The sequence below is a fragment of the Monodon monoceros genome, unplaced genomic scaffold (assembly GCF_005190385.1).
Source record: "Monodon monoceros isolate NGI ecotype Baffin Bay Population unplaced genomic scaffold, NGI_Narwhal_1 Super_Scaffold_11, whole genome shotgun sequence".
Lineage (NCBI taxonomy): Eukaryota > Metazoa > Chordata > Mammalia > Artiodactyla > Monodontidae > Monodon > Monodon monoceros.
Window position 1 is genome coordinate 67,894,040 of NW_021703767.1, and position 13,794 is coordinate 67,907,833.

Sequence of the window (13,794 nt, forward strand, 5' to 3'; positions counted from 1 at the left end):
TATCAACTCTTACCTGAATTTCCAACCTACTGGCTTACCCTACAGATTTCAGACTTAACAGCTCCAATAATTGCATGAGCCAATTCCTTAAAATCAAACAATTGGTGGATCAATCTATCTCTCTCTTCCTCTCCCCCCACCCCCAAATTGGTTCTGTTTCCTCTGTAGAACCTTGAGTAATACAGTCCACAAAATACTTCATAACCATTTAACGTCCACTAAAAAAAAAAAAAGAGAGAGAGAGAGAACTCTTCAACTTCCTGAAGAGCCTAGAACAGTTCACAAAATAATAGTGTTGGCAATAACGTCTACATAGATTCCAAAGCAATTTAAACTGCTCTAATTCCAAAAGAAAGCTCGTCCATAAAAACTGGTTATCTATGAAGTAAAAAAAGAGAAAAAAATCTATAAAATACTGTGAATATGCTACTATTTGCCAAAAAAAAGAGAGGGGTTTTTCTCAAAAGGAATAATAAGAATCTACTAACAGTGATTGCCAGTGGGGAAAGAAACTGGGTGACTAAGGCAGCAGAAAAAGATTTTTCTTTTTTTGAAAACCATGTATATATATGATCTATTAAAACATATACAATTGATCAAAATAAACTGGAAATCTAGACAGGTGTGATCCATATAAATAAAGCATAATTTTTATCTGTTTATGCAACCTCAAGGAAGTTACAAAATGGGTTACAATAGAAAATTCCAATAGTTGTGATGTGGAATCAGTTTTTAAAATCACATGAATATGTCCAATTTTGTACTTGGAATGAGTAACAAATTGGGATTTCCTTTAAAGTATTGCTTATTATCAACTTTTAAGGAATAATTTTATAATTATCCTTTTAAGTTTTAATAGCTGAATTGATCTCATAATTAGTTAATTCTGTTTAACTGCATGTTATTCAAAATATAATAAACATTTTATGAACCACGAGTTTACAGATACAGTTTCCTTTTAAAACTGAAATGCCAAGTACTTTTTGTAGCCATCTAACCTTTTTTTTTGTTTGGCTGCACCACACAACTTGCAGGCTCTCAGTTCCCCAGCCAGGGATTGAACATGGGCCACTGCAGTGAAAGCCCAGAATCCTCATCACTAGGCCACCAGGGAACTCCCCTAACCTTTTTATTTTAAACTCCAAAAAAGATCTAACCTCATATCTTCATCAGAAAAAGAGTAAAAAGAGGTTCTTTCATTATCCCACTTACTGGTGCCATCTCCATGTTATTAATCTGAGCCTCATGGAAGCCTCCATCTGACATAACTTCTTCTTCTGTTTCTTCTTCTGCTGTAGCAACATTTCTTCGCTTGAATAACTGAAAAATAAAAGTCTGTTACTAAAATAATTCTAACACAAGGTAGTTCAACATCCAAACACTAGGCACCCCACTTTTAAAAAGGCAATAAGGATGGAGCTTTTTGAAAATCATTTTTAAAATTCTAACGTTTGTGCCACCTTCAACCTTTCCTGATGAGGAACTATTTCAGAATTCTCCAGTCTTATAATCTAATGCAATTAAGTATCACAACATACTATCACCAACCCTTGATGAGGTAAAACTTACTAAGAGAGGCCTGACACTACATGACATATAAAAAAACACATAAGGTTGAAAAAGGAGCTGAGGCATGCTTGGTCATTTCCCTCTTCACTATTGAAGTAGGTGATAGGATAGTCTTACCAATACCTCAGGGGAAATAGGATAAAAATCTTGTTAGAATGACTTAATACCTCCCTCATAACCCTAAAGGACAGTGGATCAAGGCTTCCTGACCTTCCCAACCTGTCCACAGCCAATGATGACAAATGACCTCTGCTTGAACACTACTTTTAAAGCACCCGTTAATTTGTGCAGGCAAAGGAGAATAGTTCTCACTAATGGCAACTCACTAAGATGCCTTCCGTTACATCCTAGGCAGTACACTTATTCATTAAGCCATGACAGAGTAATAATAACTTATCCTCTCACCCTATATGACTAAAAAAAAGCAGACGAAATCCCTAAAATCACAGGCTTCAGACATCGGACAACAGACAACAGAGGCAGTGATCCTTCAGAAGAAAAGAAACAAGGTTAGTCCTACAATTGCCTGGATGGAGTTTCCAACCTGCAGCGCAGGTAGGGTGAACCTAAACAGGGTCTAGAGGCCCCCTCAAGTGAGGAGACAGCATTCAGAACTGATGAGGCCGAGACAACTAGAATCTACAAGGCAGAGTACTGAAGACAAGCGATCAACACAGAACTCCAAAAATCTGTGAAAGGTTCCCCTTAAGTCTTTACTGGCTTAGTACTTACAAGCGCAGGTGTGTGATGAAAAGGTCCAAAGCTGGAAAAGAAACTGCCTTCAAGGAGCATGCAGAACAATTTTGAAGGTCACACAGGTCAAGCAATCATTCACGTTTCACCTAGCTGTTAATTGAAAAGACCTCCCAATATATGGGGCACTAAGGAGAATACTCAGAAGGGTATTGACTCAGTAGTGAGATAAATTAGTCCCAGATTAAAGACTGTTCTGGTCCAGCCCAATGAAACATAAAAGCAAACTGGTTTCAAGTAACTTAACTACATCCAACGATAAATTCAGAATTACACATATTAAAAGAATACAAAAAACTCCGACAAAGGAGGTAAAATTTACAATGCTCGGCATTCAATCAATAACTAATAAGCATGCAAAAGAAGTAAGAAAAGACCACCCACGAGGAAAAGAAAAAACAATCATATCAATCAAAATCACCTATAAACGGAAAAGATGGAAGAACTGGACAAGGAATTAAAATAGCTGTTATAAATATATTCCATGTATTCAAAAGTAGAAGAAAGTATAACCATGAGAAGGAGATAGGAATACATGAAAAAAAAAAAGGCAAATCAAACACCTAGATATAAAAAGTACAATTTTTCAAATGAAAAGTATGCTGGAGGTGATTCTGGTCAGATTAGATATTGTAGAAGAAAAGATTAGTGAATTTAAGGACATCACAAAATAAAAGGGATGGAAAAAAGGCTGAGAAAATATGTACAAAACATAAGTCAGCTGTGGGACATCAAGTGGCCTACTACATACATGCATTGGAGCCCCAAGGATGGGGGTAGGGAAATGTATTTGGAAAATTAATGGTCAAAACTTTTCCAAATCTGTGAAAAATACAAACCACAAATCCAAAATCTCAAAGAACTCCAGGAAGAAATATGAAGAAAACATGATAGGACATTATATCAATGTTTAAAATCAGGAATAAAAAGATAAAATAAAAGATAAAGCAGCCAAAGAAAAAAAGACATCTTACATGCATGCAGGGAAACCAAAGGTAAGACTGACAGCAGACTTGCTGCTAGAAACAATGCAAACCAGAGAGTGTGGATCAAACACAGTTAAAGTATCACAAGTGACTGCTGGGATAGCCACTACAGAAGTTCCTCAAAAAACGAAAAAAGAATGAAATTCTGCCATTTGCAACAACGTGGATGGACCTAGAGAGTACTATGCTTAGTGAAATAAGTCAGACAGAAAAAGACAACAACAGATACTCTGTGTTATCACTTACATGTGAAATCTAAAACATAAAACAATTGTAGATAACAAAGGAGAAACAGACTCACAGATATAGAGAACAAACTAGTGTTTATCAATAGGCAGATGGAAGGGGAGAGGGATGAGATAGGGGTATGGGATTAAGAGACACAAACTATCAATAGTATATATAAAATAAATAAGCAACAAGGATATATTGTACAGTACAGGGAAACATAGCCATCATTTTATAATAACTTTAAATGGAGTATAATCTATAAAAATATTGAATCACTATGTTGTACACCTGAAACTAATATAATACTGTAAATCAACCATAGTACTATTATAAAAAAAAGAAATCCAAAAAAAAAGGGGAGGGGCTTCCCTGGTGGCACAGTGGTTGAGAGTCCGCCTGCCGATGCAGGGGACACGGGTTTGTGCCCCGGTCCGGGAAGATCCCACATACCACAGAGTGGCTGGGCCCGTGAGCCACGGCCGCTGAGCCTGTGCATCCGGAGCCTGTGCTACGCAACGGGAGAGGCCACAACAGTGAGAGGCCTGCGTACCATAAAAAAAAAAAAGGGGGGGAGAGAAACTGTTAAAAATGGAGGTAAAATACTTTTTTCAGCAATGCAAAAGAATTCATCACTAACAGACCAGCTCTGTGAGGAAATGTTAAAGGATGTTCTTCAGACATAAGGAAAATGATACCAGATGAAATACAGATCTAAAAAAAGAATGACAAACACCCAGGAATTCCCTGGCAATCCAGCGGTTGGGACTCTGTGTTTTCACTGCTGAGGGCATGGGTTCAATCCCTGGCCGGGGAACTAAGATCCCAAAAGCCGCAAGGCACAGCCTAAAAAATAAAGTTTAAAAGAAAGAAAAAAAGAAAAGGAATGACAAACACCAGAAATCGTTAAAAGGTAGTGAAATTGGACTTCCCTGGTGGCACAGTGGTTAAGAATCCACCCGTCAACGCAGGGGACACGGGTTCAAGCCCTGGTCCGGGAAGATCTCACATGCCGTAGAGCAACTAAGCCCATGCGCCACAACTACTGAGCCTGCACTCTAGAGCCCACGAGCCACAACTACTGAGCCTGCATGCCACAACCACTGAAGTCTGTGCGCCTAGAGCCTGTGCTCCTCAACAAGAGAAGCCACTGCAGTGAGAAGCCCACACATGGCAATGAAGAGCAGTCCCCGCTCACCGCAACTAGAGAAAGCCCGCGTGCAGCAACAAAGACCCAATGCTGCCAAAAATAAATAAATAAATAAATTCTATAAAACATTCAAAATAAAGATTAAAAAAGAAGAAGCCGGACAAACAAGAATGCACATTGTATAATTTCATTTATGCAAACTAACGAGTGGTGACAGAAACAGATCAGAAGTGGCTTGGAGATAGGATGAGACGGGTAGAGAAAAGGTACCATAAAGGTGTACCAGAAAAGTCTGGGGAGATAAACATATTCACTATCTTAATTATGGTGATAGTTTCACAGATATATACACATGTTCAAACTCATCATATTGTGCACTTTATTGTATGTCAACTACATTGACATATATCAATGCCATATTGACACTGTCAATAACGTATGACATATTGTATACCACAAAGATTTTTTTTTAGTTAGAAAAGAGTAATAGCGAAAGTAAATTTAAATACTTCTATTATGTTAAACACTATGAGTTTCTAATAATTTTTTAAATTATTTATTTATTTTTAGGTGCGCCAAGGGCATGTCACGCGGGATCTTAGTTCCCTGACCAGGGATTGAACCCATGTCCCCTACAGTGGAAGCGTGGCGTCTTAATCACTGGACCACCAGGGAAGTCCCCTGATAATGTCTTAATACACACTCACCCTTTATTGCTCCCCTTGGAGGATGCTAAGGAACCAACTCATTATTTTGAAAACAAAGGGAGAGAATCAAGTATTTCTCTTTCCTATATGATTAGTAATTCAGGAAAACAAAAAACTTGTTGAGGAAAAGCTCCTCTTTAGAGTGACCTGCTAGTTAATAAAAGCAGAAGGGATGATAAAATAATCACTGCAACTCCTGGTAAAGTAATGGATCTAGGCAATGACCATCAAAGGTTACTAAGCTTGAGGTGAAAAACTGATGGGTGTTGACTAGAGGCTTGATATTAAGGAACTGTTAACTTTTTCAGGTATAATAATACAGGCATGACTTGGAGATATCGCAGGTTGAGTTCCAGACCACCACAATGAAGTGAGTCACATGAATTTTTTGGTTTCCCAGTGCATGTAAAAGTTATGTTTACACTATACTGCAGTATATTATAGGAAGTGCCCAAAAACATTATGCCTAAAAAATACAATGTATATCTTAATTTAAAAATACTTTATTGCTGGGGCTTCCCTGGCGGTCCAGTGGTTAAGACTGTGCTTCCAATGCACGGGGCACGGGTTCGGTCCCTGGTCAGGGGAACTAAAAGATCCTGCATGCTGCGCAGTGCGGCCGAAACAAAACAAAATTTTATTGCTAAAAAATGTTAACCATCACTTGAGCCTTCAGCGAGTCATAATCTTTTTCCAATATCAAAAAAAAGCAACATCACTGATTACAGATCACCATAACAAATACAATTACAATGAAAAACTTTGAAACGTGAAAACTACCAAAATGTGACATAGAGGAACGAACTGAGCGACTGCTAGAAAAATGATGCCAACACACTTGATGCAGGGCTGCCACAAACTTTCAATTTATTAAACACATACACACACACAATATCTGTGAAGCATGATAAAGCAAAGTGCAATAAAACAAGGTATGCCTGTACTACTCTGGTAAGCCTTTATCTTTCAGAGATACATACTGAAGTATTTATAAATGAAATAATTTGATGTCTGGGATTTACTTCAAAGTAATTCAGGGCATTATTTAACTTCTGTCTAAGGCAGCAGTCCCCAACCTTTTCGGCACCAGGGACCGAAGACAATTTTTCCATGGACTGGGGCGGGGGGACAATGGTTCAGGTGGTAATGCAAGCAACGGGGAGCGGTAGGGAGTGGTAGATGAAGCTTCGCTCGCTCGCTCGCTCACTCGCCCACCGCTCACCTCCTGTGTGGCCTGGTTCCTAACAGGCCACGGACCGGTATCGGTCTGCAGCCCAGGGGCTGGGGACCCCTGGTCTAAAGGACACCCTCCAACATTGCTTGTAGTACAGATCTGGTGGTGATGAATGTTTTCAGTTTTTGTATGCCTGAACACAGCTTTGTTTCACCATAGTTTTTGAAAAATATTTTTGCCAGCTACAGAATTTAAAGTTGACAGTTTCTTTCTTTGAGTAATTTAAAGATGTTTTTCTGCTGTCTTCTGGCTTGCATTATACACTATCAATGAGAAATCTGATGTCAACTTTATCTTTGTTCTTCTTTATATAACACGATTGTTTTCTCTGGATGTTCTTAAGACTTTCTCTTTATGACTGGTTATAAGTAGTTTGGCTATATGTAGTTTTCTTCATGTCTTTCGTGGTTGGAATTCACTGAGTTTCTTGGATCAGTGGGTTTATAGTTTTCAATAATTATGAAAAGTTTTTAGCCATTATTTCTTCAAACATTTTTTTCTCTTCCACCCTCTCCCCTCTGCTTCAGGGACCCAAACCATGTATTAGGTTTCTTATAAGTTGTCCCATCACTCACTGATGTCTGCTCTTCCATGTGTGCGTGCGCATGTGCATGCGTGCACACACGTGTATTCTTCTACCTCTCTTTTTCATTTTGGATAGTTTCTAGTCTTAACCCTTGAAGTTCATTAATCTTCTCTTCCGCAATTTCCAATCTACCACTGGTCCTATCTGTGTATTTTTGTTCTGACATCGTAGTTTTTCTCTAGAAGTTCAATTTGAGTCATTTTTCTATCTTCTATGCCTCTACTTAACGTTTTGAACATAGTACAGTTACTTGACTGTTGTCCTGATTAATGATCATGTTCTCCTACTTCTTTGTACACCTGGTAACTTTGTATGGATGCCAGACACTGTCAATTTGACTTAGTTGGGTACTGGATATTTTTGTATTCCTATAAATTTTCTTGGGCGTTGTTCTGATATGTAGCTAAGTAATATGGAAACAGTTTGATCTTCTTGGATCTTGCTTTTATGATTTACTAGGTAGGTCTGAAGCAGTACTAAGTCTATGGCTAATTAATCTCCACTACTGAGGCAAGACTCTCTTGAATACCTAATGCCCCAAGTATTATTCCAGTCTGGCTAGGGGAACAGGCACTATTCTTAGCCCTATATAAGTGCCAGGCACTGTTCCCTCTAATCCATTTGGGTATTTCTCCAGCCTTGGGTAGTTTCCTCAAACATATGTGATCAGTACATGCTGAATATTCAAGGAAATCCTTTGAAGATCTCCAGTTCTCTATGTATAAAGGTCTGTCCTTTCTGGTATTCCATGCTATGAACTCCATTTGTTTTGGTGTCCCAGGACTCAGCTCTGTCTCAACTCAGGCAATCTATGGGCTCTGCCTTAGTTCCCCTTCCCTGTGTTGAAACTTGGAAACTCTCAGGCAGCAAGCTGAGGCAAGTTGTAGAGCTCACCTCATTTGTTTCCCATCTCTAGAGATTACTGTCATTGAATGCTTGATGTCTGGTTTTTTGTTTTGTTTTGTTTTTAATTGAGGTATAGCTGATTCACAATATTGTATTATTTTCAGGTGTATAGCGAAGTGATTTAAAGATAGATCGTTTTTCATTATAGGTTATTACAAGATACTGAATGTTGTTCCTTGTGTTATACAGTAAATTCTTGTTGCTTATCTATTTTATGTATAGTAGTTTGTGAACCCGATACTTCTAATTTATCCCTCCCCTACCTCCCTTTCCCCTTTGGTAACCGTAAGTTTGTTTTCTATGTCTGAGTCTATTTCTCTTTTGTATATAGATTCATTTGGATTATATTTGAGATTTCACATAAGTAATATCATATATTTGTCTTTCTTTTCTGTCTGATTTACTCCACTTAACTATGATTTTCTACAGGTCCATCCATGTTCCTGCAAATGGCAATATTTCATTCTTTTTATGGCTGAGTAATATTCCATTGTGCGTGTGTGTGTGTGTGTGTGTGTGTGTGTGTGTGTGCATGCGTATGTGGCCATCTGTATGTCTTCTTCAGAGAAATGTATATTTAAGTTCTGCCCATTTTTTGATTGGGGTTTTTTTGGGTTTTTTTTTGATGTTGAGCTGTATGAGCTGTTTGTATATTTTGGAAATTAAGCCCTTGTTGGTCACGTTGTTTGCAAATATTTTCTCCCATTATGTAGGCTGTCTTTTTTTGTTGTTTATGGTTTCCTTTGCCATGCAAAAGCTTATAAGTTTGATTAGGTCCCATTTATTTCTGCTTTTCTTTCTTTTGCTTTGGGAGACTGACCTAAGAAAATACTGGTATGATTTATATCAGAGAATGTTTTGTCTATGTTCTCTTCTAGGAGTTTTATGGTATCATGTCTTATATGTAAGTCTTTAAGCCATTGTGAGTTTATTTTTGTATATGGTGTGAGGGACTGTTCTAACTTCACTGATTTATCAATACATGAGGCTGTCCAGCTTTCCCAACACCACTTGTTGAACAGAATTTCTTTTCTCCATTGTATATTCTTGCCTCCTTTGTCGAAGATTAATTTACCGTAGGTGTGTTGGTTTACTTCTGGGCTCTCTATTCTCTATTTATCCATGCCCATTTTTGTGCCAATACCACACTGCTTTGATTAGCTTTGTAGTACTGTGTAAAGTCTGGGAGGGTTATGCCTCCAGCTTTGTTTTTTTTCCTCAGGATTGCTTTGGCAATTCTGGGTCTTTTATGGTTCCATATAAATTTAAAATTTCTAGTTCTGTGAAAAATGTCATGGGTAATTTGATACGGATCTCATTAAATCTGTAGATTGCTTTGGGTAGTATGGCCATTTTAACTATACTAATTCTTCCAATCCAAGAGCATGGGATATCTTTCCATTTCATTGAATCGTCAATTATCCTTCGTCAATGTTTTATAGTTCTCAAGGTGTACGTCTTTCACCTCCTTGGTCAGGTTTATTCCTAGGTTTGTGTTTTTTTTGGACACTATTTTAAAAGAGGTTGTTTTTTTACTCTCTCTTTCTGATATTGCGTTGTTAGTGCAATGAACAGATTTCTGTATATTAATCCTGTATTCTGCTACCTTGCCGAATTCATTTATTCATTTATTAGTTCTAAAAGTTTTTGTGTGGAGTTTTTAGGGTTTTCTATATAGAGTATATCATATATCATCTGCATATAACGACAGTTTTACCTCTTCCCGTCCAATCCGGATACCTTTTATTTCTTTTTCTTGTCTGACTGATGTGGCTAGGACTATATATAATGAATCCCTAGTGATATTACCAATTCAAATTTATATAACTTCTTTGATTTTACATTTCCATATTTTAAGCTAAAAGAATCCAGGTTCCTAGTATTAAATACATAAATACTTATTTGCTCTATTTATATATAAGAATATATAGTTTCAGAATAAATATCAATCCTATATGATTACAAAAAGCAGTTAAAGATTTGTTTATACTTTTTTGTCCTTACGATATATCCCAGTATAGATAATTAACCATATTGCCATATTTTAAAGTTTATTAAATAACTCCTTTCTATGTAGTTTAACCACAACAAGCATGATACACAGTAAGCGTCCTTTAATTACTTTTATTTTTAAGGATAGCCTCCCTCATGTTGATTTAGTTTTGTTTTACAATTACTTAAAACATTTACATGACTCAAAAATCAAACCTAATCACTAAAATTACATCTACTGGTAATGCAAAATTTATATTCACAGGCAGGGTCCTTAATATGGTATGATGGAATTTAAAATCAAAAACACAATACTATTTACATCACAAGGATGACAAGAAAAGAAGTTAAGAAATTACCTAAGACTACAGCTATGCAACAAGCCCACAGGATAAACAATACCGACTGGAGCAAGAGGACAACAAATATAAGATGAAGGTCTCTAGAGTAAAGAAATAGAACTGAAATTATCTGAGAGTTTAACCAAGTAGAAAATCAGACAAAAATAATTTAAAAGAACTGTAGGACAGAGAAGACAGCCAGGAATTAGAAGAAAGCCAAGCAGTTAAAAAATGAGACAATTAACCCCAGGAAAAAACAAAGTATTAAGAAAGGAAATGTAGGGCTTCCCTGGTGGCGCAGTGGTTGAGTCCGCCTGCCGATGCAGGGGACACGGGTTCGTGCCCCAGTCCGGGAAGATCCCACATGCTGCGGAGCAGCTGGGCCCATGAGCCATGGCCGCTGAGCCTGCGCGTCTGGAGCCTGTGCTCCGCAACGGGAGAGGCCACAGCAGTGAGAGGCCCGTGTACCACAAAAAAAAAAGAAAGGAAATGTAACCACAGTATACTATTCAGCTCAGCAGTGAATTCTTACATATTGTAATATAACTCTACACTAGGAAGATACACAGGTGAGGGAAAGAGTGGTTTAAGAGCTTAAATCCTCACCTACTATAACAGAACATCAATAGATAATACTTTAAATTGATAAAGATAGTAACATACACATATTACTCAGAAATGTAGCAGTATAAACCACGTTGAATAGCTGAGAGGTTGAAAGTGGTTTACTTGGGAATGAGACCAAGAACACTGCTGGTTTGGTTTCAAGTATTTTAGGACTATTTAATTTTTTCAACTATGTACATGTATTATTCAGAGAAAAGTAGGTTGGTTTGTTTTCATCTGCTTCTTTGACCAGTTTAATTAAGAAATAATTGACATACATCACTATGTAAGTTCAAGGTATACAGCATGATGGTGTGATTTACGTATATTATGAAGTGACTACCACAACAGGTTCAGCTAACATCCATCTTCTCATATAGATACAATAGAAAGAAAGAAAAAAATTATTCATCTTTCCTATATATCATACACCAGTGTTAGCTACAGTCATGTTGTACATTACCTCCCTCATACTTATTTATCTTATAACTGGAAGTTTGTACCTTTGGACCACCTTCCTCCAATTCTCCCTCCCCCAATCATCCACCTCTGATAACAAGTCTGATCTCTTTTTCTATGAGTTTGGGTATTACTGTTTTTTGTTTTTAGATTCCACATATAAGCATGTGTCTTTCCCTGTCTGGCTTATCTCACTCCACATAATGCCTTCAAAGTCCATCCTTGTTGTCTCAAAAAAATAGATTTTAAAAAAGACAAAAACGGCCAAAATAATCATGATTTGTATACCATGTACAGACTACATGTTGACTGAAATTGTAAACAAGTTATTCAGTGGGAAAAGTTGGCTGTCCACAAGTTTTATCAACTTGCTTACTTCACAAAATATTTCTTGTAACTAAAAACATCAAACAAGCCTCCATTCTTTATCACTATGGTTTTTACAAACTTCTTAGCATCATTATGTTACCTACACACATTGAGTTAGCAAGACTCTGCTTAATTCAAAATATTTTAATAGTAAATGCAAATTTCATCTTTTTATACATAAAAAATTATTAAACTGGCTCAATCAGAATGACATCAACTAGTAAAATTTTTGCCAAAAAATAAATTTTAGTTTGGTCTGCTGGTGTCAAATAAATAAAGGTCATTTATACAGTGCTGCCTAAATAACAAATATTAAGTGCTAGTCTGCTGAAAGGAAAGCTCTAAAAGATGCAGTTATCTTTTGTGTACTTGGCAGCATCAATTCCTGTACTACCCTCGAATCTAGCTGCACAGCTGGCCTAAGCCTGTGACTTTTCCAGATAGATGACTAAGCAACTGCGGAAAGATAAACAGTACCTAAATGAATCTGTATATTACTGACGTTTACTATTTTACAAATTAGGTGTGAAACAAGTACTGCTGTGATATTAAGAAGCCTGATTTGCTTTACAGTTCTCCTTACATAACATGGCACATATGAAACAACAAAATTAAGATTTTAAATAGAGCAATATTCCAGAAACTTATCACAGAAACCTATTAAAGCCCTAGCAGTTTCAGACTCATACAATGTAGATGACAGTATTTCAACTACAAATGTTTTTAGTCAGGTAAGTGGGGCCATACTTGCGACCTGACAGAGCATCTGCCTTCAGGCAACTGAATATGAAAAACTTACTTTTTGTTTATATAAATTTTACAATGAAGTCTAATAACATGAATTCCCTGTCACCAAGAAGAAACAGTATAAAATAAACACTGTTAATGGCAGACTGTCATTACTACATCTTCAAATGCCTTTATGCCAAATATAATGTATAAGCTAGTGGTTATATTCAGACCTATACTTGTGCTTGTGTGCGTACATACATGTATTCACATTTACGTGTAAATATAAAATAATGCTGTTGTAATACCTGAAATTTACCCCCAAAATAGAAGCTAAATAAAAGCTCATGCAAAGAAAAGGTTCCACTTCGAATAAGACACAGAGATGAATAAAGATGCAACAAGAAACCAAGAGAAACTCATCCTTTTATGAATAAGTGATTGCTTTCAAAGACAGTATAGCAGAATGTTAAGAACTCGTAACTTAATTTGCTGCATTTAATATAAACTCTATTACAATATTACAAACTCATTGCCCTCCCGCCAATAGTAATAATGATAAAGTGATTCAAACATCTACAGCCCAAACAAATAAAACACTGAGGTTGTAATGCACTCCTGGACTTCAAATAATTGGATTATCTAGTGCAGTGTTACCCAAAAGAACAGTGTATGTTGAATAACTCACTATAACTGTAAACTATTTATAACAAATTGCCTTATTTCTCAGGTATGAAGGATTCTGACTCATTCACTTGCCTTTTATGGAGCTTTCATAGTGTGGGGGTCAAATGGTCCTTCCAAGCTCAAGCCTTAGCAAAAAAAGTCACCTAAGTGTTCTGCCTTTAAATTTTCTTGCCAAAAGGGATGGACCATTTGTCCTAAGCATTTTAAGAGAAAGGTAAAGAGAAGTTGAGTCTCAGATTCCCCTGCAGACATTCTCAGGTTAAAAATGATCAAAAATCCTTGTCCTAAATGTCCTTATGAATAATACAGAATTCAGGGGTGAAAAGACTTGTTCCTTGAAATTTTGTTTAAAATACTACCTAATAAAGAAACATAAAGATAGAAAGACACAAAGCAAGTACAGCAAACTGTTGATAATTACTGAACCCAAAGGGTGGGTTTATGAGGTTCATTATCCATTCTTTATTTTTGTACATGTTTATAAACTTTCAG

The 13,794-nt window shown here is 36.8% G+C and overlaps 1 protein-coding gene across 2 annotated transcripts in view; it reads right to left on the reverse strand.

Moving 5' to 3' along the window:
* KPNA1 (karyopherin subunit alpha 1) overlaps nt 1–13,794 on the reverse strand; it is a 67,924-nt gene that overhangs the window by 30,593 nt on the left and 23,537 nt on the right. For both annotated transcript variants that reach the window (XM_029214011.1, XM_029214010.1), the window contains exon 3: nt 1,213–1,320. In XM_029214011.1, the coding sequence (XP_029069844.1) occupies nt 1,213–1,320 (108 nt within the window). The remainder of the gene's footprint in view (nt 1–1,212; nt 1,321–13,794) is intronic.